The sequence below is a fragment of the Botryllus schlosseri genome, chromosome 3, assembly GCF_051294905.1.
Source record: "Botryllus schlosseri isolate E-star chromosome 3, Bs_hap1, whole genome shotgun sequence".
In the NCBI taxonomy this organism is placed as follows: Eukaryota; Metazoa; Chordata; class Ascidiacea; order Stolidobranchia; family Styelidae; genus Botryllus; species Botryllus schlosseri.
Window position 1 is genome coordinate 9335583 of NC_137238.1, and position 26883 is coordinate 9362465.

General features: G+C 41.1%; 3 protein-coding genes and 1 long non-coding RNA gene across 4 annotated transcripts in view; 1 reads left to right on the forward strand and 3 right to left on the reverse strand.

Moving 5' to 3' along the window:
* The window catches only part of LOC145434828 (ARF GTPase-activating protein GIT2-like), a 336581-nt gene that overhangs the window by 218453 nt on the left and 91245 nt on the right, over positions 1-26883 (forward strand). The window lies entirely within an intron of this gene.
* Positions 3205-8122, reverse strand: LOC145436494 (galactosylceramide sulfotransferase-like). Its single transcript, XM_080313856.1, has 2 exons — positions 8061-8122; positions 3205-3880 (listed from the first exon to the last, which is right to left on the reverse strand). The coding sequence occupies exons 1-2, from the start codon at positions 8120-8122 to the stop codon at positions 3205-3207; spliced, it is 738 nt and encodes a 245-aa protein (XP_080169982.1).
* Positions 8626-13416, reverse strand: LOC145435348 (uncharacterized). Its single transcript, XR_013913821.1, has 3 exons — positions 13272-13416; positions 12969-13203; positions 8626-8857 (listed from the first exon to the last, which is right to left on the reverse strand). It is a non-coding gene; the product is annotated as an uncharacterized LOC145435348 (long non-coding RNA).
* Positions 24313-25311, reverse strand: LOC145436495 (apelin receptor B-like). Its single transcript, XM_080313857.1, has one exon. It carries the CDS (start codon positions 25309-25311, stop codon positions 24313-24315), a length of 999 nt encoding a protein of 332 aa, XP_080169983.1.

Consider the following 26883-nt stretch of genomic DNA (forward strand, 5'->3'; position numbering starts at 1 on the left):
TTAGGTTATCAATCATTTTACAAATATGGAGGTTTCGCGGACATGAGAGCCACAGCACTACGCTATCTCGCCACTATAGACGCGAACGTGTATTTGCTCGTCTAATTTTGAGAACATTAGTGTTTGGAACATTTGGCAAATGTAATAAGAAACTTGAACATTTAGAAATTCTAAAACCGGTTAGGAAGCACTGAGATGGCGAGTCCAAAAATGTCAAAATACGGGAATCGTCTGACTGGAATTCACTATTCAGCAGGTCGATTCTTTTGAACATGAAATTCGGGCACGGCAGCATATGTTTTGTGCCAGGTTTGCGCATAGTCGCAAAAGTAACCGAAGCTCCATATACTTTATCAACTGCAGCTTCATTACGAAATAATATATATAGGGCATCCCACTGCTTCAATATCATAGACATGGCTTGCCCGCGTGACAAGCATCGTTCGTGCCTGACTAATTTTTTGCATTCGAATATTTAAGTTTGCTTGTAATGGAAAGAATTCTCTTTGTTGTTTACTGCTTCTGGAGAAATACTTCATTGGCCAGACAGTATAGTCGATGTAGATGTAATAGGATTATGGTTTTATCGACTCGACCAAGTCATATGACTCGAGACATTTTCAATGGCTTGATTCAAATATCGAGTCAGGACCGATACTTGAAGAATAGGCCCAGAAATCCTCATTCATCTGCAATATGCTAATACCTTCATGCACAACTTTGAGAATCACGGAGACCAGTCGCTAAAAATTTGTATGGGTTGATAAAATGCATTTTATCCAAATATCCACCTGGTAATGGTAAACTCAATAACCGCAGTTCCATTCCGCGGCACACTCGTCAGTATCGAAGAAGGCTGTATTACCACGTCACGTTACCGCAAATCACCGCTTTAAACTACCACCGATTTCATCCGGCGATTGCGAAAAAAGACTAATCTAGAGCAAAGGTAAAGGAATTTGCTCAATGAAAGATTACAGAGATGATGGCAGTTTATTTACAGCACATATTGCTGCGCAATAATTGCTGCTGTCATCAACGTCAAATAGATTTGTTCAAATCACACACAACCAGTAAACCAGGGGTGGCCAAACTGTTGGGCTCGCTGGCGGCATTCAACATATGAATCCAATCGCGGAGGCACTATATCAAATTGAGATTACTAGCCAAAACGGAATTTTTCATTTAATTATATAGTGACCGAGGAAATATGGAAATAATACATATTTATATTCAAAACAATCCAATCCAAACGTTGATTTGATGACAACGTACACGCGCCAGAAATTAAGGATGAAAGTCAGTTGTGACTATTCTTAGAACAGGATGGAAATTTGATTCTTTGGGCAACGATCTCTCCATAGATTTGCTGATTCTACTTTTTCTTTACTTCCAAGACACGCAATGCTGACCATAACCATATTACCTTTAGATACGCTTCTCAAATATATAGACAATATAAATATAAAATACACATATCGAGGACTAATCTACCTAACAAACGCGCGAATCCGTTTTTCCAAGTACAGCACGAAAAGTAATAGTTGCTAGTGAGCCGAATTATGTAATTTCCGTTTTGACTTTCTGCAATTGAAACCTTTAAAAATGCGCAGGCCTTGAGGTCAGGCTATTGCGTTAGCAATAAAATAGAGAAATAAGCATCATAGTAAGACTAAGCAATAACATAGAGAAATAAGCATCATAGTAAGACTATAACTTATCAGTGTCATGATGAGATATATTAAGAAAAAGTTTGGGCATGAGTAGCTGTAGTAATTCGATTTTTAGTACGCATTTTATCTTTTTTTAAATGGTTTCTTTAGGCTTTCGGGGGCCGTCGAAAACGATGTTGCGAGCCGTAGTTTGCCCACCCCTTGCGTAAACTAATCACCGAATTCGCGATATTCACCTAATATATTTAAAGAAATGCGTGACAGAACAATGCATTCAGTTTCGTTAATAAGAATTTGCGTAGGCCAATGTCCGAGGATCTTTTGTATTGTATTCTGTTCGCAAACTTGCACAGGATGAGCAAAAAGACTAGAGCACTACGACGACGAAATTTAAACTAGATCTTGTATAAAACAGAAGGAGTCGAAATACGGCCCACACCAGAATGATCAACTAACACAGGGGTGTGCAACAATTTTAGCCAACGGTTCATATGCATATGCACATCAATAACGCATGGTATGCTTAAGTACAGATCGTGTGTAGCCTATGTGTATCTTGCGTTGCTAGGTTACATGCGTCGGTGTATATGCCACAAAACATCAAGTACAAAAATAAAAACGTCCCCTTCCTATTCCTACATGAGGTATACGATTGATTGCACTGACAATTTCAGTGTTGATGAGCTATTTTGTCATCAGATAGATATACTATGTATATTGTATACGGTATTGAGGGTGGGATTAGGACTGAGCACTGTGCGAAAGTGGAGACCTTTTTTCATTTTAAAATTCGCCGCCTGGCTACTCAGAATTTTTGGATATTACTCTGGCTATGCTGAAAAGGGCATATAACTAGAACACATAGCTGGAAGGGGATATTTAATTATTTTAAGGGAACTACTAAAACTAGACTAATCCGCATTTACGAGTGTATGAATGAATTTGGTCAATAATATTAGTATGGTTGCATATAGCTATCTTCGAAAATTTAGGACTATTCATAAAGATCTCGCGAGGGTGGGCCCATCGTTATTAATTACTTTGTTGAATCATGCTGTTATTCCGTGACCTGCTGCAAAGATAGTCGCTAGTCAAAATATATTGGAAGAGGACACACTTATCAGACCTCGGTAAAAGAAAACTCATTTGGTGAGACGCACGCGATTCCAAAACTGCATTTTGTAACGAAGTGTAATCTTTGTCTCAGTATGTTGCGCTTGTACCGCAGGACTCAGGTTGCAAGGACACCATATTCCCGACCCGTTGTTTTGGCGCCTTTCCATATCAATATCGGAAGTTACGGCCAACATGCGCCTGTCATTATGGGCCAAGGTTTTATCGCCGCCATCTTTTGGGGGCGCACTTCGCGGAGTCAATTGTTGGCCGAAAATTATTCCGCCTTGGTGTGTCCTGGCGCAGAGATGGTTGCGTCGAAATGCCGGTAGCTGATAGTCCCGCACCCGTAAGCTGCTCGATCCAAAATGCAAAACAGAGTTAAAACAACCAAAATCCCAGCAGGAATGTAGTTGAGCTAAATAATATCCCAAAGCATTCCGTCCAATAATCTCCAGTCTGAATTGGAAACAATTCGTTGTCGGCAGGACATCATCCTCCACCATTGATGTTCCGGCAGAATCATGCCGATGCAAGTTCTATTATTCTTGGCGGAATTGCGCAACTGGTATTGCATGATACTAAGCTCGTTTGGGCTGAACATACGAAAGATTTCATCAGTTACACGCTCATTCGGTATCATGTCATCCTCGAAGCAACTTTCTCGGTAATACCGCTTCCAAAATTGCAACTCCTTTAATTCCGATTTTAATTTTTCCTCGCCGAACTCTTTAACGCGATTCCAAAAAGATGCATTGAAATAATGATAAAGCGCCGTATCTGCCTTATTCCAGTTGTAAATTTTTTGCGATAGTTGGGGTGCTTCTCTGCTGCGACCATTTGCACCATGTTTACGCGCGTTCATCGTCACGTAGACAACATCTTTCACGGTCCAATGCATGATCTCCTTCAGCAGCAGGATACCGATATCGAAGTACTCAGTAATGATTACCAACTGAAACGTTTCATCAATTAGCCTGATCGAACGCTTCACATATTCCGTAGATTCGTTCATGTTATCGAAACCAAGATCGTAGAACATTCCGTTTTTTGCCAACCACCAATATCCGCCGTCCTCCGGGCCTTTGAAGTAACTGCAATGGAAGCACCATTTCTTTTAATCCTTACATTCACATAATAAACGTTGGTGGACATCATGGATCAAGTCGTGTTTCAGTAACAAGTACGAAAAGACTGACTGCTACAAAAGAAACTTGCTTAACAATTCAAATTTCGCTGAAACCGTTATCAAGATGGGAGGAGCAATTTTTGAAATAAATCCGCTAGGAGTTATGACGAGCTAAAATTGATGGATTATTATTGGCTCAGGCCAAAATATCTTTCCCCGTGATCGTGACAATATGTTAAGACTTTTCGGCCATTATATATTCCCATACCTTCATGTCAATAACTGTTGTCCCTAAAAACGACATAAACAATCCCACGATTTTATCCTGGGGCTCAGACTGCAAACACACTATACAAATTAAAGTCAAAAAATCATGTCGCCCTGAATCGCACGACGAAATCTTTCAAGTTGAATTAAAAGCTCTCACAATTTTGGGAGCCAATTCGTAAATTCAGAGTGAATGTTGGCGGCCGCAAAAACGTGTTCATGACATTATACGCGTGTAGACGACCGCAAATTATTCTTTTACGGCCGCAAGTTGGCCAGTGGCCACCCCTAAATTATGCATTTTTCTACAGGGAAAACTAGTTACAGAATCTAGCGGGACATCCCTGCTGGACTGAAAAACAAAGGGATGGATCGCTTCGAATGTTGTTGTAGTTTTTGTTTGTAATATTCATGGTGTTCCTCGACTACAATGATCAATTGGTCATTCACACCAGGGCCAATTATTTATTTTGATTCCGTAGCTGCGGACTTGTAGCACGGCCCTCTTCTAGAATTTTGAAAGATGATGTCTACGCGGATCACGTCGCGAGGAGGAGCCTAGATAAACCTCCAACACTTAGCTAGGGATTCTGGAGTCGAACTCGTTAGGACTCGAACCTGCAACGCCTTGGTGCTGCAGCTGTAGAACAAACCACCACGCTATCTCGCCAGGGCATCCGAGGCAATATTTTCGCACGATTTCAATGGTCCGGCCCGGAAGCGATCAAAAGGCTGATGACTAAAATTGAGTCCGACACCTGATGTACAATGTAGGCCTACTTGAACTGCGCAAGCGTCGCTTTGTGGATCATGGATGGTTCAGCATCTATTTTCTATTTCACAACATCGAAATTGTAAGCTTGCTCGTCATAAGTAAGAAGATTCCACGAATAACCATGATCACTGATCGAAAATCGATTAAAATAATTTCAGATGCCATACGTACGACTCGAATCAGGCATTCTAACATGCAATCAGATGGATGATTCAAAGCGAATCACCTCGACTCTAGAATAACCACATTGCGAGTGCTTGTTATTTGTCGTGGGACGGAGCGGCTTCAAATGATGGCTCCCAATGACCATGTCAACTGAGTAACTTATTGAGTTGATCAAGTACTCAACGATGAAGATCCCTCATAACTTGAAGCGGCGACGTAGCCTATGCAAGTATATACAATCAGCACCGTAACTGCCGCACCCCAAACCCCCCAATTGGGGGGGGGGGCGAGCTCGAAGGGGGCCCCAAATTATTTCGTGAATTAGCATAAATCATAGAGTATTTTTTGAAAATTTATGCAATTTTATCTAAAATTTTCCGCGCTGGGCGCGAATTCAAGTAGCCATTTATCGTTATTATTGGGTATTGGGCCATTACCGCGCCACGACCCACCGAGACATACAATAAAGAGGCCATATAACATGCGACTCCAAGAAGTGTGCCAGAACGATCGGCAGCGAGAAAACCTTGGCCGAAAAGGTATCTGCCCTTATGCTGACCGAAGACTTCGTTATATATACAAAATACATATAGGTTGGATTGTGTCCATAGGCGCCTAAATGACTGGCGCCAAATGTTCCTGTCTTTGCAATCTGAACCTCACAAGACAAATACCATCCCGCTGGGAAAAATTTTATGCCAGTGAAGAAATACCAATTTGAAATCGTGTGCGTCTCTTAGTTTAGAAGCCTACGTTTGGGCGATTCTATATTTTTTGATATAGCAGACTGGAAGTCACGAAATAACATCATGTAACGAAGTCATATCAACGGGCCCGCCCGCCCGAAGATGTTTAATTATTATTTACGGGCCCTCCCGTTTTCAAGACACTTCACTCAGCTCTACCGGTAAATCTAATTACGTGAGTAGAGAGGACAATAAGTTGATAGCATAATATATATGCAATCGAGGATCTGATTGACCGATTTTATGATAAATTATCGAAAATTTTCGCGCTTTGCCCTGGCTCACGATACATTACAGATGATTTCGTGACAAACCCGAACAACGTCATGGGGGGTTGTTTTATCACCCTATGGGAGCCCAAGACCCATGTTTCTGGGGGCCTGACGAGGTGCTGTTTCGTTCCTGCCAACGGGTATACGCTCGAAGATGTTCAATTATTATTGAGTGGTCCTACCTTTTCAAACACACCTCACTCAGCTCTACCGGCAAATCTGATTACGTGAGCAGAGAGAAGATTAAAATTGATAACAATATATATGCAATTCCCGGTCATACTGACCGATTCAATCATGAATTCTAGAAATTTTGCGCGCTTCGCGCGCTTAGGCGACAAAAGCTGTTTCACTAATCGAATTCCCGATGAATATGATAAATAACGATAAACAGTGTATCGCAGGCAGAGGTGGTCAGTAACGAAGTACTTCTACTTTTTTGAAGTACTCAAGTAGTTTTCCTCTACTTCTGGTACTTACTTAAGTAGATCTGATTTTCGCTACTTCTACTTCTAGTTCGTAATATTTTGTGATCTACTTACTTACTTTTTGCTATTTTCATTTTGTCAAGTAGAAGTAGTTAAATCTGTCAATCAGGAAGATAGCCTGAGAAATTTCGGGGCTGTTTTCACGGAGTATCAACATTTAATTTTTATAAAAGTTGAGTAAAGCCAAGAATTTTCGTCGCGCTTCGCGCGCAGTGGATGCGGAGTGACCAGTTTGATTTCACAAAAGTATCGGTGAATATAATTTAGGTCGCGGGTTGGCGTGGTTCCGTTTACACCTCATTGTCTCCCTTCGCCCATATGCAATAATTTATCACGGTATATATGGCTCATCCTAACGTTTGAAACTGATGTTTCGCAATCTACCATTTACTTGTCATATCGTAATCTAGCATGTCCAATGTCCATGGCGTGTCCTAATCTGGAAAAGCGAACTTTGATTTTTTTTTAGTTTTAGAGCTGTTGTAGCGTACCACCTTTGACACTTTCTGTACTAAAGGCATGAAATACATGTTCCACTTTTAGAAATAGTATTTATATTTTACTTTTAATTCCCAGTATCATATACTTTGAGTTATAATTAATATCTGTTTTTTTGTCTGGATGACATGCATGTTGAACTATAAAAGCAAGTGTGGTAATGCCTTCAATTGCCCAAAATAAAGCTACACAATATGGCATTTTTACAATCCATCATATTTTTTATTAACATTTACTAATCGCTGCAAGTGTTTACACCGTATCCTTTACAACTTCTCCGTATTGCTCTTCGACTAAACTACGGGCTTTATAATGTGGGGGATGGCGCCGTACCATGCTATTTTCTAAAACGTGCTGTTCGAGAACACAGAGGATTAGTATCGCATTACCATATCAATACTATCATGATGTGGATGTATGCTTATGCTATCGAAAATTGGATACCTGTTGGTAGGCATCAATATGAATCAAGCTCGTCACCTTTCGCATAGCTCAATTTGCACCTTTTTACAATCCATGTGAACGAATTAGGATCGTTTTCACAACAACTTACTTACTTGAGTAGTTTTAAAGTAAGTCAATTCTACTTCTACTTCAAGTAGTTTTACGATGCTTATGGAAGAAGTACTTCTACTTGTACTTGAGTAGATATTTTCGTCGCTACTTCTTATTCTACTTGAGTAGCTTTCCTGACTACTTTGATCACCTCTGAACGCAGGAGGGGGGTCTGGGGGGCGAAGCCCCCCATAAGTTCTGTCGATAACCCTATGGGGGGCCCAAGACCAAAGTTTTTGGGGGGGCCTGACGAAGTGCGGTTACGTCCCTGTATACAATTCAATGTTCGCAAGACTCGTACGCTCGTTCAAGACACTGATATATTTTGAAGCACGTCTGGTAATTTATTTCAGTCGTGATTCAACTCGGGGCGGGATACCGGATGTCCGGATCCCGATTCAAATCGGTTTCGGTTTCGATTTTGCCGATAGCCAAATTCATAATATCAAGATCGAACGAAATGCGAAAATGTTCGAACTTCCAGTGAGATATATTTAATTGATACGGTAAAAATATCCACTTGAAGACGGCTTATTCTGCATATGACGCAACAAAGGTTATATCAACGGAAAGTAGACGCGGATACCGGTTTTCCGAGCACTTACCACCTCGAAAAAGGGTCTTTATTTTAGTACATTCACCGGCGATCAGAGTTAGGTGAATAAATGTCCCGATTATATGTCCTCTTTTTCGTATCCGTAAATATGGGGGCGAAAATTTTTGTCGATATTGATAAGGGGGCGATGAGTCGACAAAAGTTTTGGGAAACTTCGGACTAGGTGTTGAATTAAAAATGACTCGACTTGAAAACTATGAAAGTAAGATAGTGCTGTGAAGCGGAACCTTTTGACTTGGTTATAAAACCATGGATCATACTGCGCTACTGCGCTCGGGACTGGTGATCGTAAAGTAAGTAAATTCGTGGTATTAGCAAACTTATCTTAAATGGTTCCCGGAATCGGGATCCAGGACACAATATTAAGCAGTGTAGACGGATAGGTTCTTTGCATATACTCACGCATTTGGTGCTCTTAAGAAACCGTCGAGGCCAACGTCTTTCGCCCGCCGAAATGGTAAAGAAACATCACGGAAGTACTTGAATGCCGACCGAAACAAAGTTGCCGGATCTCGGAGTATGGTGACAAAAATTGCGTCTTGTGGAAGTGCCAAAGAAACCTATATTTTCAATACTTATTAGACCCTGTAATATAGTATTTAGGCTATAATATTATAATATACATTTAACTTTAGTCGATTAGGAATGACCATATTTAACGAGGATGCGAAATTGTTTACCCAAAATATATATGAAATTATATACAACTAGGGTTGCCTTTATAACAAAAATCAATTTCAAACATACATGTTTAAAACAAGGCCCTTGTTTAAAACATGTATTTTTCAAAGCCATGACGTCACAACTATTGATTTGTGACGTCATAGTGGATTGACATTGACAATTGAAAATAAATGTTAAATATAGCTCCTTTGACGAAATATCTACGTACTATAGCCGTTGAACCGACTATTTTAAGGGTTCCAAACATCCCATATCGTATACGTCGGCTATATCAGGTGGTAGTTGTCAACAGGCTCATAAAACCTGTTTTTTGGAAAGTATTTACAAAATTATGACATAATTTTATAACTTGAAAAAAAAACTTTTTTTTAAAAAGGCCCTTGTTTAAAACAGTGTTTTAAACAACCATTTGTTTTAAATGCAACATTGTATCCAACCGTCAAGATATTCGAAACTGATCCAACTTAGAAAGAAGTCTGTCTCATTCTTTCCATCATCGTGGCTGCATCGAAAAAAATGCGCCAGATCCTTGCATGTAAAAAGCCCAGATGTTACAGAGAACGTCGGACAATGTTTGCAATAGCAATCCAGAAGGTGTAGCACTTAGGACTGGTAGGGGAATCTGTTGGGAAACCTTTTTAATAATAGCAATTCATCGTGTGTCATGAATACAGTAGTTTTTCGGAAATAAATACAACATCCAGCCTAAAAGTCAATTTGAAAGTAGAGGAAACTAACTCGAAATGCGAAAAGAGAGGACGTTTTGGCAATTTTGAGCATCCTCAGATGACCATTCATTCTGCTTGCATAAGAGACGAAGTCCACCTAAGACAGGGGCCGGCAACCTTTCGCATGCAGTGTGCCAAAATATCAAAAATAAATGTAAAATTTAATCAACTGGCGTGTCAACCATAATTAATTTTGTCATATTTGGCATTTCAAGCCAGGAATCACACAAATTACCTATGTGCAGCTGGCAACGGCAAGGTTACGTCAGTAATTCTTACGGTATTGGTCGCGAAGGTTATATATTTTGGTCGCTACCGCACTATAGACCTAAGGCCTTATCTACGTAATATGTGCATCATTTAAATTTAGTCGCGTAATGATTGATCTTCTGTGGTTGCCTTGATCGTTCCCAAGTCTACTGCGTTCGGTACCATAGCCAATAAGTTAGAGGCCCATCAAAGATGCTTGGATGAGATGGCCTGATGATAAAAATGTCCCAACCCTTGTGTCATGCAAGTCGGCTTGATGTCACAATTAGGTTGGTCTGCCACTAGATTAGTCTGCAAAGCTCCGAAGATCGCGGCATAGCGGTAAAAGCTATTGTCGTTGCTCCAACAGATATGAGAATCGCTTGGCGGGCAACTTCTCCAGTCGGCGGGCCGGATATGGGAAAATGAAGCACTTGGCGGGCCGGATTACAGAATATATACAATTATACATTATACCTTAATCACATATTTATCCACCTATACAATAAATCAATTGCATTTAATGTATACTTCAAGTTCGAGCATAGAGACCAAAAACAGTATTTGATGAATTTATTTACAACAGCTATTGAAGTCAATCAGACATCTGTATTCGTTCAATATTGACAACTAGTTTTTTGAACTCTGGTTGCATGTCGTATGCGGAAACCCTTAGTAAAGACTGCACGCGAACATCAGTTATATTGGGACGCAGCCTTCGTTAATGTTCGTGGCAGTGTTGGGATCATGTCATTACCTTCGAGTCACAAGTCATCTCGATTCAGTGCACATTTTGACTCGAGTCAAGTCAACTCACTCGATTTTCAAAGGTGACTCATTGGGTCAAGTCAAGCCACTCGAGTGAAGTCGAGTCAAGTCAAGTCAAGTCAAGTCAAGTCAAGTCATGAGTCAAGTCAGTCGATATTTGAAGGTGACTCGAGTAAGAGTCAAGTCAAGTTGAAATTTCAAAATACTAGAAATAATTCAAATTCATTACATTTTGCTAACTGTTTTTAATACAGATGAAGTACTCATTTATTCTGAATCGAGGAACGTTATCACATAATCACCGAAAGTTGATTATGCACGCAAAAGTCGCTGTATCGCTCATCTGCTCAACTACACAAGTATAGCGGTATAGCCTCAATCTTTAAATATCTGCCAAATACAGGATGACATACGAAAAGTTCAATACCCTACCCACCTACATATCCATGATATACAATTATAATTATAAACGTATGAGCGATATTCGTATTTGAATTAAATTATATGCAAGAGGGTTGGTTGAGGTGAACAAGTTTACGACAACGTAAGCTGTTGTATAAGCTCCAATCACTGCGTTTACTATAAATTTATTTTGTGATATAACAATTGAGGTTCGATAAAACGTGCAACCATTGATTCATTTGTTGGCAATCCGAACTTGTTGCCTTTGGTCAAATGGAAAGTATGACGTAACCCAAAGGCAGAGAGCCGTTCCCTCTCGCTGTGTCCACACCATATAGGACACTATGATTACACTCGTTGCTGAGCAATCTAAAAGCAGCATAATTCGTTGTGTTACAGCTTGCGACCCGAGGGATGAAATTTAATGAAACGGGTCTTAATCGAGAGCTACTGTCGCACGGATTCCGAAAATACAAATTAAAATATTGTCAGAGAAATAGAACCAGCTCAAAACAGCCCTCAGTGTCAGAAAATCGGCATTGTTCCGAACAATGATTTGACGAATTGGTCATTGTTATGTTCATTGTGTTGCGACGGTGCCATTGTTGGAACAATGCCCATTTTCAGTCAATGAGGGCTGTTTTGAGGTGGTTCCATTTCCCTGACAATATTTTAATTTGTATTTTCGGAATCAGTGCGACAGTAGCTCTCGATTAAGAGCAGTTTTATTAAATTTCAGCCCTCGAGTCGCAAGCTATAAGACCACCAATTATGCTGCTTTTAGATTGCTCAACAGTAAGTGTAACTGCTAGCCCAAGCGTAACGACAGGATTTGCGTATCTATCCGTAGGTTAGTAATCTATATAGTTTCATGGTCGAAAATGCATGAAGACCCGAACAGAGCAAGTAGTTTAATTTTTTCAATAATTTCAGAATAAAATTTCGCTTTCAGAGTAAAAACTCTCGGCGGACCGGTCAAAATCCCTTCGCGGGCCGGATCCGGCCCGCGCGCAGTATGTTGCCCGCCCCTGGCTTACACGTATCAGACGAAACTAAAATAATACACACTTTCGTGCGACGAACACAATTCCAAATTCGCATTTCGACACGGGACTCATTATCTTCCCCTGTCGGTCTCATTTGCGACATGCAGCTCAAGCTGCAGAAGCTGGACTATTCGCTCGGTCATTTCGGCACCTGGACAGTGGTCATATCGGCACCTGGACAGTGGTCATATCAATGCCGAACGTTTTGGCCAACGTGCGGCGGTTATTATATTTCAATGTTTTATCGCCAAAAATCATTTTGATCACGCATACAGCGCTCCGAGTCGCATGTTGCCGAAACGTGTGTCTCATAGCGTGAAAATGCCCAGCGCCAAAGTGCTGGTTCGTATAAATATTCGCGGTCGAAAAGCTGCCCAGTGCACACTCTTTGACTAAAGCAAAAGATCCCGTATTATGTTGATTCATCTAATAATTTTAGCTGTTCCCATTTTGAAAACTCATGTGAAATGTTTTGCAACAAAACATGGTTATGTCGCGTTCGTCAAATCGTTTGGCGTGCCATAAAAAATCGTCTCGCGTGCCACAAATGGCACGCGTGCTGGGTGTTGCCGACCCCTGTCCTAAGAAGACACGTGTGAGCCCAAACAACTCTTGGGCAGATTCCCGCCAATATTGCCTGCTACTGTGATTGTAATTGAGTGCGATTTTGATTTCAAACATACATCTTAATCTAGAAGAGTCGAAACTCCCGATATGCACGACGTTTCCGAATGCATTCGACTTTTTTTAATTGTCTTACAGCATGTTACAATATAATATTACAATGAATTCACCTCGTTTCGATTGAATACCATGTGATGAAACATCATGTTGAAAGATCTTGAGGCAGACTGCAATTCTTGAATAGAAAACGGTTTTCCGCGATGGTAGCTGCGGAACAGGATACTGCCCGCGGGCAAACCCACAAACAGTTTGTTTTCCCACGCATATCGAGCCAGTATGTTTTGAAGGCTTGAGCTTCCGGTTTTATGTGTTTTCAGCAAAAACAGATCCCGTCGACTTGCTGCGCTGGTAAAATAGCACATTACTATTATATATATACTGCCGGTAGTCTTCACCGATGAAACATAACAAACCTGTGATTTGAAGTGACGGAAGCTTGGCCAAAATCTGCCCCAGTCAGTTGAAAGGGATGATTTCTCTTGTCTTTTACAGTTACAAGCGTTAACAAACAATACCACAGCATTGCAAAATATATTTTAACTTTCATGATAGATTCCTCTTTCTATGAAAAAGTCACGATATGTGGGCATATAATTTTCTCGACGCCTGTCAATTGCCTTATTATAGAAAAGTTCGAAATATGGAGTCACTTTGGAAGTTCGTGTGAAGAAATGTTTGGAAATGACATGACTTCTCTTGAGTCAAAATCTGTATTGGCACGATACCGGTACTGTAACAGGGGTGACTTTGACCAAAAACCAATATTCGTTTCTATTGTCAGCATCGAACAAGATATCACTGTACGAGTATTTTGAGCTGTTGTTTTTTAATGACTGCATCAATAGAGTGCTGTTTATGGCAAATTTGATGTTTGACACAACATTTTAACAGACTTGAACACCTTTTTATAGTGGCAGGTGAGGTAAAAAATTTCACCCCAAATTTTATATGCTGTAACTTTTGTTTGGTGTACATACAAAGAAAGAATTTGAGGCGGTTCCCTTCCATTTGCAGACAAAAACTATGCACATGACAGCATTTATTGGTTTTCCTGTTCGAAATTACAGTTAATTACTTCAAAATTCACAAAATACTTTGGCTGATAAATTTTTTCATTTTTTTCGAAATTTCTGGGGTGACTTTGACCAGCTATTTACAGTCAGCTAACATGAGTATTTTTACGTTAAGATTAGTCTTAGTATCAGTATCATCAAAAGTTATTGAAAGCCAAGGAAATATAAAAGAAAACTTGATGCCATGTGCTATATAGACTACTCATAAGATCGGATACAACCTGCACTAAGAATGATCGAGCAGGAGGGAATCTCAAAAAGATGTGCGAGCCTGAAAACTGGTATTCCAAGGGGGACTTTGCATTATGAAAGCAATCGGAAGCATCTGAAATCACCATAATGCTAGCCTGCTTCATCACTAGATTTGGAGACGAAATTAGCCGACCACTGTATAGCGTGAACAAATTCTGGGCTTCCTATTATTAACGATTGGTTTCTTACAAATATTGTCAAAAAACCTAATCGAGTACATGACGTAGGCCTAACTACTATGACAGTTAAAAAATTCAATCAAAACTGTTCATATCAGACTGGGTCGAGTAATTTCTGCCAAGTATTGAGTCATTAACACAAAGGCTGTGTACAGTTATTACTTGCAGGCGTCACAACCGATGATACCCAGGAATATTTCCACCATCTAACCAACCAGCTTGTTAGTGTAGCAGTGTGCGCTTACTGGATTGATATTTTGTTTTTAGAAGACCATAGGGGACCAAATTCAACATCTCAGCTTGGCTGATTGGCGTGTATGACTTCTATCTGTCGTGGTATTGCAAAAAATGGTGTTGGCTTAAGTCACCCCATCCACGGGTGACTTTGACCACCACAGGAAAATTTCGAAAAAATGATCAAAAACTTGAAAACAATATTTAGTTTCATGTTTAATCTATAGCTGTAGCACATCCGCCTATAAGAGAATAGCAAAAGGCAGAACATCATGACATATCATAAAATAATTTAGCATTGAGCGTGAAAAGTGGTACAAAGTTACCCCGTGTTACGGTACGTCCGTTGTGAGATAGCGTTGTGGCTTAATCCATAGCTGCAACACCAATGGGTTGCTGGTTCCAGTCCGACCTAGGTCGACTCCATAATTCCTACCTAAGTGTTGGAGGTTTATCTAGGCTCCTCCTCGTCATCTCATCCGCGCAAGCGGTGTCTTACAAAAAGTTTAGAAGTAGGCCGCGCTACAAGTCGGCAGTTTCGGAATAAAAATGAAGAATATCGGTCTGGTGTAAATGACCATAGTATTTGACAAACACCATGAATACCATAAAAACAAACAAACAATACCGGTACGTCCCGTGTTCAGGCTCCGACTCTAACTGCAGCGATTTACTCATGCAACTGAATCATAAGATTTCAAGCTCAGCGAAAATTACAATAGCCCGAAAACTGACAAATATAAAGAAAATCACGATATCGAAATCGTCGCTATTGTTAGCACTACTCTTCCTGCCTGAGTGCCTGATGCTGATAGGAAAGATGAACAGTAGGCTACACTTGACCAAATCGTAGCTGTGACGTAGCAACGACCGCTTAATATAGGAATCATGCCCATTATTTGCGAAAAATGGTTTATTGACAGCAAATCTGACTCCACGGCAATGTCTCTTAACTTGTGTTCCATTTGGCTCAAAAGTCATGTGACCTTTCACTGTGACTGTCAATTCAGGTGTTCCTGTTACGAAAGTGCTCGCTGCAACAGGAATTTATTTACCTACAAATTGAGGGTGACGTATAGAGAGACAGTGGTTCGTGAGCATTATACATTTAGTAACAGTAACCCTGACATTGCCGTATTGTAAATCACTCAATATCAGTAACTGATGCACTGGGTTGTAATGACCCGAGTCGCGATTTTCTGATGACTTGACTTGACTCGAGTCGTTTTCTTACGGAGATAACTCGACTCGACTCGCGTCAATCTCTGTATTGAAAACAGCCGAATTCGCTATTTTTGCTGTAAAATTTTGTGAGTTGACTTGAAAAAAGTCATTACTTTCGTTCGACTCCTGATTTACACATTTTTACTTAAATTAAGTGGTATTGACTAGAAATAAGGTCGTCACTTTCGTTCAACTCCCGATTTACACACTTTTTATTTAAATTTAATGGTGTTTACTAAAAAAAAGGTCGTCACTTTCGTTTGACTCCCGATTTACACACTTTTACTTAAATTTAGTGGTCTTGCCTGAAAAAAAGGTCATCTCTTTCGTTTGACTCCCGATTTACACACTTTTTACTTAAATTTAGTGGTGTTAACTTAAAGAGGTTGTCACTTTCGATCGAACCACGAATTTCCCGCTCGAACGTCCGTCTTGGCTATTTAGCGTCATTCATGCCCATTTTCACTAGAATCTGACCATTGTCTTAGCTGTAAAAGCTGTAAAGAAGGACGAATTGCCAAAAAGGAGGACATTTAGGCGTCCTCGGAGAACATTGTCAAAAATCTGAAAAAGGAGGACGTATGGTAACCCTCGTTAGCAAGACTTTAACTGGAAACTGGGCAGTCCACACAATGACTTGGACTTGGACTCGAGTCATAATAACATGATTGGGACTCGATCCTCTGCTCGCTGACTAGAACTCGGACTTGACTCGGTTGTGAATTGAAAATGAATCGACTTGACTCGAGTAAAAACTATAAATGTGAGATTGACTTGTGACACGAAGCCTTGTGACTTGAGTGCAACCCTGGTTGATGTAAGGTATTTACTTTCTGATGGATTATGTTTACTACGTTTAGGATTCAGGAGTTCTTTAGAACTTCACATAATCTGGTGGAAATATATTGGAATTTTCCAAACGTATCAGAAACAAATTTCTTTCGTGAATAGCTCAGAAGCACACGATTCCCAGTAGATATTTCTATATGCAGTGCATCATTTTCCTCCGCTGTTCGCATCTGTACTGTGGGGCTCGTATTGCAAAAGTCGCTACTATATTAAAATAGAACAATGAGGTCGCCTTGAATCGCGCACAGCGCGATGAATATTTCGAGTTTAATTAAAGTCGCTCAAAAATTTTTATATTCGATTTACATATCGACGGCAGCCAGCGCATACTAATTGAGTTACGTGTCGACGGCCGCACAAATTTTCTTCTACCGCCGCATGTTGGCCACCCCTCATCTAGTGTGCGAAGTATGGTAGCGATGGCAGAGCAATGGGGCGTATTCAGTCCAGCTACTAGCAGAAAGTTTACGAAATGGAGGCGGGTAACAGCTAAATTACCAGAAAGCTTCATGGAAGGTTATAGACTTGCAATATCTGAAGAAATACCAAAGGATATGTAGTATCAAAATCGAGTATCTCACAGCAGACATGGGGTGATTACTTTATGAATGTAATCGATTGCGATTACGATTACTTCGGAATCACGCGATTACGATTACGATTACGATTACCGCAAAATCAGGAAGTAGTCGATTACGATTACGATTACATTGAAAAAGTAATCACGATTACTCACGATTACATTTGTTTTGCTTAGGACTATAATCTTAAATGATATATGGGAAGGCAATACAAGGATTGCGATGAAAAGGCTTAATGAGATATCAACTTTCTTCATACATCTTGCGTCATTTGCTTATTACGTCATAATATATCAATTGCACAACTTTATAGTGCATGATTTATCGCATCCAACGATTTGCATTATTGCCAGGTCTTTACCTGCCGCGCCCCAAATTCCTTAATAGAGTGGGGAGCGTGCTCGAAGGGGACTCAAAAGTATTTCGTAAACCAACATATATTATGGAGCATTTTCGAGAATTTAATTAATTCTTGTAAATGTTTTTCGAGCTTTGCGATTCAAATATCTCTAGTACAGGGGTCACCAACGCGGACCAAATGAGTCGTCCGCGGTCGCTGTAGTAGTGATGGCTTTTGGGGTGGGCGAGGTGGGCGGCCGCCAGGGGGGCTGGCCGAAGGGCTCCCCTATTTGGATTATGCGCTTTTTTTTCAGGGATAATAACGAATAAACATGGAAATCCGTGTAAGGCAAGAATAGGATTCCGTACAGATGTGTCAATCATCATCAAATCTCTGCATTTGTTAGAAACGTACCATATGCCGATAATCATCACGTCTCTGCATGCGGTAGAATTACTTAGTTTTAATTTCGTCTATCTTTGCACACATGAAAAATAGACATGGCCGAATCCAGCACCTGGCCAAACCTTGATAGATAGAAAATAATAACAGATGCGAAAGAGGGGTCTGGGAAGCGAAGCCCCCCCCCATAAGTTACGGATAGATACTTATAGGGCGGCCCCCGGTAAGTCTCGCCCAGCCCCCCCCCCCCCCCCCTACGTTCGTATGGCCACCACTGCGCTGTAGCAAATATCCAAATGAGAGATTTGATAGTTGAAGCTCGTTTCATATGAGCAGCAGTTGAACATAGGTCGGCCGACGCCAAGGAACATATGAACGCAGTCGCTCGGGGCATTGCTTGTCTTCGCCCACGCGGCGGCTCAACGGGAATCTATATAGTTAATATTCCCGAGTCTAGACGCGGAGATCGGCGCTTCTGCGCGCACTGCAGCAACGCAACTGAGCTTGGAGGAGCTGGTGTGAGTCCCTGCGAGTGAGCGTTTTTTTCTTGGTAAGGGGCGGAAACCCGGTCCAGTGCTCTGATTGTCTTACTCTAAGTGAAGAAATCCAACTGAACATGGATAAACGACGGGACTAGGCTACGTGGTAACCCGTCGGTCGTCGCAATAATCAGTACACATTACACAAGAAGTAGCTTTTTCTTTCAAAGCAGTTGGTGACCCCTGCTGCAGTAGATAGCTGGGTTTGAAATGCATACCTGTTCCCCTCAAGAAAAAACATACATAGGCTATATTTTATGGGAACAGGCATTTCGTAGCCGGTCATTACCGCGCCACCATCCCACAACACACCAAAACATATAAGCAGTTTCGGCCAACACGCAACTCCACGGGATGTGATACCAAAGAAATACCTTGGCCGAAACTTAGGGTATTTTATTGTCAATAGCCGCGCTGAGTGGGCGGGACTTATAACTCCTGTCCTTCCAATCTGGTCCCACAATGCAAATGTCACCCGGCGCATCCACAAAGGAATAAAGCCATGACAATTTGTGTGTGCGTCTCACAAAAGATATTCTTTTAGTCTGCTACGTTTGGGCGAGTACAATATCTTGTGATTATACAACGGACTGGAGGTCGCGAATTAACAACATACAGTAATTATAACAACATACCAGATGCCATGAATATGAATTACGTGCCCCAGCTTTACAGGTAAATCTGACACTCGGGGCTCAGAGAGGTTATATATGAATAGTAATATAATGCAATTACCAATATTATTGACGAAATTCACTTTTGAAAGTTGACCAACGGTTGAACAGGGGAATTGCTGTTTTGGCTGAATTGCTGATTCTAGCTACAACCCACGCTAACATGTCAGGCTATATAAGCGGATGGTTATGGCGGCAGGTCCAAATGCTAAGTAACGAACTGTGAAATAACGATTGACGCCCGTTTCAAGTAGTTATATGAGAATAAGATATGGTTAACATAAAATTTCTGCCTTCAACTTAATACATATACAGCGAGCTGCTGTTACGAGAAACGGCTAACCACGGCTAGGTTATGATATATATCAGCAGCTGTTTATTTGTAATGCTTCGTTGTGGAAACTGCAATGTCTTATTCGACGAGTACAAAATTCCGAATCTTCGTCAGGGGCACGTGCGAACGTAGGCCTCCTGCTCGCCAAGCAGCAATGGCAAACTGCGTTTAACTAAGCACAACTAAACATTAATACATAAATTACTATTTGAAACTATGGGCAGAGTGGTGATCAATATCCTGCTGCGAGGTAGCGGCTTCTGTAGTGTATTGATAACCTGATATACACCACGGGAGGTGTTCTTACAATCACACTACAATGTCCGTCGCATGTCTGTTTACTATATGTGGATACTTGTTACGCAATGACGAGCGGAGCTAATACTTCTGACGTAATAATGAGTCAGTGGCGTTTTAAAACAGACGTTTGTGCTAACGCTAACGTGGTATATTATCTCATTTTTGTTCACGAATATTCAGTTTATGTCATAGTCCTTGTACAAACAAAAAGTAATCGTTCATTCACAAACAAATCGATTAGATATGGGAAGTAGTCGATTACGATTACGATTACTTCGGATTTTTTTCGAATGTAATCGATTGCGATTACGATTACTTCAAAATGCTGTAATCGTCGTAATCGATTACGATTACTAATCGCGATTACCCCATGTCTGTCTCACAGACGCGATCACTGATCAGTAGGGCAAGTTTTTTCAACTTTTGCAACTATTTTTTACAGCTTTTGGCAGCTTCCTAAATACTCATAAGTTACGTAGTATGGCGTTTTAAGCTGTTTGGAGGAATCTTATATTGCAACTTTTTGCAGCTTTTTCGAATTTTCATGAAACTTCTTGCAACTTTTGTCGATTTTTCCTGCAACATTTTGCACGTTTTTTCGATATTTCATGTCACTAACTTTTTACTGAAAATATTTGGCACTATATGTAAATAGATCGTTTAATTATTTCATTGCCGTTTAAATTTGAGGTCCTCTTTGATTTGACGTACATTCGGAGTAGACCGCCGAAAATTATACTTTCACTTTTTCAGGCTGTTGATTTTTTTGAAGTCGTCAACACTGAGTTATGCTATTGTGCCTTGGATACGAATCGAATCAAGTATCTCATAACCTAATAAGTTCAAGGAACTTGTCCATAAATGCAACTTTCCAGTGCAAATTTTGTGAAAAATAAATGCAGCTTTCCACGGATTTGACTGCAACAAAAACTTGTTCTACTAATAAAACATAATACTACGGATCACAACGACTCTATTCTGCCATCAACTTTGCTTGCGAGCTGCAGAGCTCGCAGAATATGATAATTGGCCTGTTGAATACAGTTAAACCGCTAATACAATGACTGTAAGCGGCGGGTCACGACGATACGTCGATACAGATTGGCATATTTCTATCCTGCCTTTGTTTTAGTCGTAATCCGACGATGGCTCTAATATTATTATTCGTATTTTTAGCCGTTCAAGAGACACAATGCAATACACAAGACACACACGACGTAATGAACAGATAGCAGCATGCCGAAACGACCCGTTCCGGTGCTAGTGCCTGCTGTATTGTTCGATGTACACCTTTATTCTTGTGTTCCAGGTAAACCGCCTGCGCTTCGGAGGCTGAGCCTTCTACTTTCGAGAATCGATCAGGGTATCGCGAGCGTAGCTGGCTTCAGCTATCAACATTACGCCCACATCGCTCTCACTGCCCTGCGTACGCGACGCGTTCTCAGCAAGACGTGGGATTTTACTGTTTACGCGACCGTTGGAATTTGGTTCATTATTATTAAGTCACCTGCCGAGTTTCTACCGAGGCCGGGGAACTTTTGAGTGAGAAGTTATATGCAGCAGTCCGGATACAAAAGATATTTGCATCGTATTATTGGTGTAACCATTATATGATCTCTGGAACTTGCATACAACGGTGTTTATTGGCTTCTTCGCCTCTGGTAATCACTACCTTTCGGTTAAAAAAACCTCCGAACGGAGTACTTTTTTGCCTTCTTGGAATTTGTTGTCGATGACCCCGACTAATGGTGACTAGAGTGATAACGGCTGATTGCCGTCGGATAGTTATAAAGTGGCATATTCATAATGGACATGCTCGATATTTGCTCTCTTGAGTGAATATTTGCTTAGTAACTTATCATTTACCAGATCAGGCCCGCGGGTAACATGTTTGAAGCCTCTGGTGAGCTACAAAGCGACGCGTTTCCGGTCAATACGAAGAATGCTATTACCGAGATGAATACTACTGAGAATGCACAATACCGAGAAAATAATAAAAACGCAAAACGGCATTTAACGATGAAATTCAGATTACTTGCTGCGCATGGCCATGGTCACTGGTCAGTGCTGTCAGGTATTGTTTCCGCACGTCATTGTTGCGCTAATATGATGGGAGTGGGAGCCTAATCCATTTGCCCGAATATTTGAGCAGGACGATCAATGGAATGAAATTAATACGCGGGCTAACGGTACTCTTCCAGGCGAACTGAATCATCTCAAAATTCATTACGATATAACACAGGGGCGGGCAACTTGTCCACTGTCCAGTTGCCGGGCTGGATACAGGAAAATTAGGTACTAGGCGGGCCGAATTGCTGAAGCGATTCATTATTTGCCCATTATCAACATATACACGGAATAAATCGCATGTAATGAATGTATTTTAACGACAGCAATGTCAATTCAAAGCCATTTCTCGTCGATAATGAGGAAGACAATGTAGATTTGAGAACAACATTGTCAGAGCATTGTTCGGGCGCCGCCATGAACCTTCTCTCTGATCAATTAACACACGTACAATCACAGTGTCCTATAGTGACCAGCTTGCCGAGCGCGAAATTTGATGATACGGGTGTCAATCAGAGCTTCCGCGGTAGTGCTTGCGAACATATAAATTTTATTCTGCTCGTGGCCCCGGAACCCTCCAAAATCAGCCTCGAATGTTTCATTGTAACGGAGTTTGGTATTGTGACGCAGCCATGACGTCTGGGTGCAAGTGAGAGCAGCGCAAGCCGCAAGCATATTGACCATTGTTGTGCAACCAATTGAGCATTCACACTCTCACTCTCGTGCACACTTGCTCCTGAGCTGCTCAGACGATATGGTTGCGTCATAATATCAAACTCCGTTACAATGCAACATTCGAGGTTGATTTTGGGGGGTACCAGGGCCATGACCAGAATAAATTTGATATTTTCGCAATAAGTACCGCGGTGGCTTTCGATTGATACCAGTTTATCAAATTTATTGGTCGGCAAACCTGTCATAAATTACCGCCAAATTGCCTTTAGCCAAGTGAAAAGTGTGACGAATACCAATTTCACTGAGCAGTGAGATTTGCTTGTGTCCAGGTCCACACCATATATGACACTATGATGCAATCCTTAATTAATATTTCAAGGCGTTCGATGAGCCCGGTACCCCAAATTTACCAAGATATCAATTCATTAGGGTTGAGTACATGGTAAATGCCGGTAATGCAAGTTTTCTCGCTTCGACGAACTTCCGCGTAAGCTATACTCTCGCACGCTGCGCACGCACGTATATAATAACATACAGTCACTAAAATTTGATGTTTAAGCATGTAGTGAGGAATCTCGGCAGACTGGGATCGCGGGCCACATTGTCATGTTAAACGAGAAACTGTCCGCGGGCCGTATGTCGCCTGCCCCTGATATAACAGATTCCGCTTCGTATGTATGATTAATTATATAATCATGTGTGAAATCGGGTTCTGACTGATATGATGTAGAGACGAGATCGACGAGATCCCCTGCTTCGTTGTTTTTATATGTACACTTCGTCGTAACTACCGATGCGTAATTATAGAGGTGCAAAACCAGTTACGTATGGCACTGGACCATTATTTTAATACAACGGGGTTATGAATATCCGCGCCCATTCGTTAATACGAGCAATTGCGTAGCAACAAGATTCGTGGGTGTTGTTGTAACTCAGTTTCGATAAATAGCGAGGCATAAACCAGTTGCGTCTCCCAGATAGGCAAAGACGTCTTCTCCATTCGGATTGTTATCGTATTGCGTATAGGACAGCGGAGCTAAATCCAGCCTTTCTCCTGGTCAAACCCACAGCGCTAACGGAAAAGAGTCATATTATTATCCAAAAGCAGAAGGGCGTGATATTTCAAGTAAAATAATTTGGAGTCTATTTATAGAAACAAACCACAACTCTCGTCTGTTATAATTTTGTGGCATAGTCTAACAGAGGTTAATCAGAGCCGCAAGAGGGCTACCTTGGAGCCGTGGTTGGGAATCACTGGTGTATACCATATCCGTACCGTAGCTGTACTGTAACCACAGCAATGTGGGTCAACTGTTGCTCCGTTGACCCACGCAGGGTGCAATATTGACGTAATCAGAAGGCCTAGCTCACGCATTCGGGCTTGGGTCATCATATCCAGAACTGCTGTACTTGTACGGCTCATATCTCTCCTCCTAACATTTAACGAATCCCACTCTCTGAGTAGAGCACTGGTTCAATTATATTTGTAAATCCGAGTAATTTCAGAAAACATGCATACAATCGAAAATATTTTCAAAAGACTGTACTCAAAAGACTGGACTCGACTGTACAATCACACAAAAGAAAATCTCAAATATTATAATAATTCATGTGTTGATGAGTGAAAATTGAGATGTGCAGTGTCTAAAAGTACAGAACATTTCAAAAAGTTAGTTCCTGGTGTTTATACAACTGCCATGGGACATCGCAATGCATTTCACTGAATGTAATTCATGAGGTCACGACAACAGGCTGATCACTACTCATTTTTTCTTTTTCTGTAACGACCACGTTTGCTGTCTTTCCCAACTCCTTCCACATTTGTCTGGCCGCATTTCTTATTTCACTCGAACCGAAGTAATAAAACAATGGGTTGAGGCATTCGGTGATACGGAGTATCGCGTGTGAAGTCACTGAAATTATCAAGGCCGTGCGACGAGATATTCTCTCCAAGCTGGCGAAAATGTATACAGTCGCGCTGAACACCACGCCGTATCCGACCAGGGAACTCGCGGCTACAATCCCAAGCTGATGCAAGACCTGTTTCTCTCGTTTTCGTGATGCGGGGCTGTTCGACTTTGCTGATGTTCTATGCTTTCGCAGTATCAGAAATATGATGATTGCCGTACACAGTACTACGACCAATATCATGGGGATGAGGATTCCCACTGTTAGTGACAGTATGTATGAATACACCCTGGTTCTCAGATTGTACATTTTAGCTTCGCATCTTGTTTCACCGCTGTCTCCGTCCGCTACATCGAATGCAAAATAGAATGGTAATGACAGCGCGACAGAGATGAACCAGATCCGGATAACATATCTTGTGCACTTGCTCGGAGTAACTTCTCCTCGAGATGAAATGGCATGGATCACACCCCGGAATCGAATAACGCTCAGTAGGAGGACGTGATTAATGGTGGCCGCTGATGTTGTCAACTGAATCGCCGCAGGACATATACAGAGCAAACGGGGTAACTTAAAGTTATGAGCCGAAAGACTTACGTACATGTACCACGGGCTGTTCAAAGCTGATATGATATCGGAACAGCATAGTCCAAGCACGATGATATGAAATACTGATTTCTTCATACGATGTATGGTGACAATCATCAGAGCGTTGGTAGTGCTTCCGACAAGGGTAAAAAGTATGAATGCCGGCCCAATCACAGCATATTCAACTTTGGTGAAAGGATTTGCGGGTCCCGTCGCATTCACTGTCCCATTCATAGCTAAAGCGTGATGTACTAGTCCGTAAAAAGAGTAACAATCTCTCTCCGATCGGAGTGATCTCCAAGACTCAGCTGATGATTTACTGATGCCCTAAATACATTAAAAATATATATAGCATCAAGGGCAATACGTAATTTAATGTTGATCTAAGTTTGAAGGGTTTCGAATCTGAATGGCAGTAAATGGTGTTTCTAGACCAGTGGTTCTCAACCTTTTTGGCTTCGCTGACCCCTTTTGACCGTCACGGACCCTCGCGGACCCCCTCAAGTTTTAGTTCAATTTTAGCTCTATTATGGTGCAACCTTCATCTGTCTCGTGCAAATATGAACTGTAGGCTTGTGATAAACGGTAAAATAATGATTTTCTTGAAGATAACATCATACTATTTATGTAAAAATTGGTGGACTTTTAGTATTTCAAAGCTAATTTTGCTGCTGTAAGCTATTTCTTGTAGTACGTGGTCGTGTCTTGAAAATCCGCGTCTTCGTTTTGATATGAACGAGGAGTGCCGAAAACCATTTCCGCAAAGATAGATGGAAGCTAATGCAATATTAACGCATGACACTTCCAACGATACTTTTGGTGTGATCGCAACATTTATGGCACCAAAACGAAGAAACACATATTTTATGAACATATCACGTCCAGCATTTAGCGCAGGGACGGGTAACATACGGACCGCTGGCCGGATTCGGCCCGCGACGGCATTTTGATCGGCCCGCAGAGAGTTTCTACCGTCAAAGTGAAATCCTAGTGTAGACAATATTTATGCTCCAAAGGATGCGATCCACGTTTTCCAACTAGAGAAAGACTGTCATGAAACGACTTGTTCTGTTCGGGTTTACATATATATTTACGAGCAAACATTTTCGACCATGAACAATTGAACATTAACAAGACAAGGCTGCATACCAATAGAATGGTGATATGAATGTCAGGGTTGGAGCGTAATGCTTTGATAGCAACGAAACTCTCCTTGTTCATCAAAAAATTAGCCTTGTCGATAGGGCATCCGCAATAAGAATGCGCAAAATCTGATAGCCGTGCTTTAAGAGCAGGTATATCGTTGTCTGATTTATGACGATTGTCAGCCGAAAATATTCGGGTCCATTTCAATATGAATATTCAATTGTATTAAAGTCCTGTACCTCTAAGAAGCTGCTCCCTTCATTGGGACAAATTAGGGAAATACTTCGTAAATTCCTATTTCGTACGACTGTTCACTAATTTGATGAGACTGACAACTTCAAATTGAGAAGGTTTCGCAGACATTACGAAGTCACCCTAATTGACGTTATATCTCCATATTTTTATTTTGTCCACAAACCCCAACGAAACGTCTCTAAACAGCACTATGTTTGTATCAGCAGGTTATTGGGAAATTGGCAATGAAAATGAGTTACCACACTACGATAGTCCATGTCAGACGATTATTATGATGATAAGAGTCATGAGGTTTTAGCAGTTGTGGTGCAAAACTGCCTCATGCTTTCTCAAATTAAAAAATAATATATATAAGCCATTTAAAAAAATTAGAGGTCTCGCGGACCCCCTGAAATTGCTTCGCGG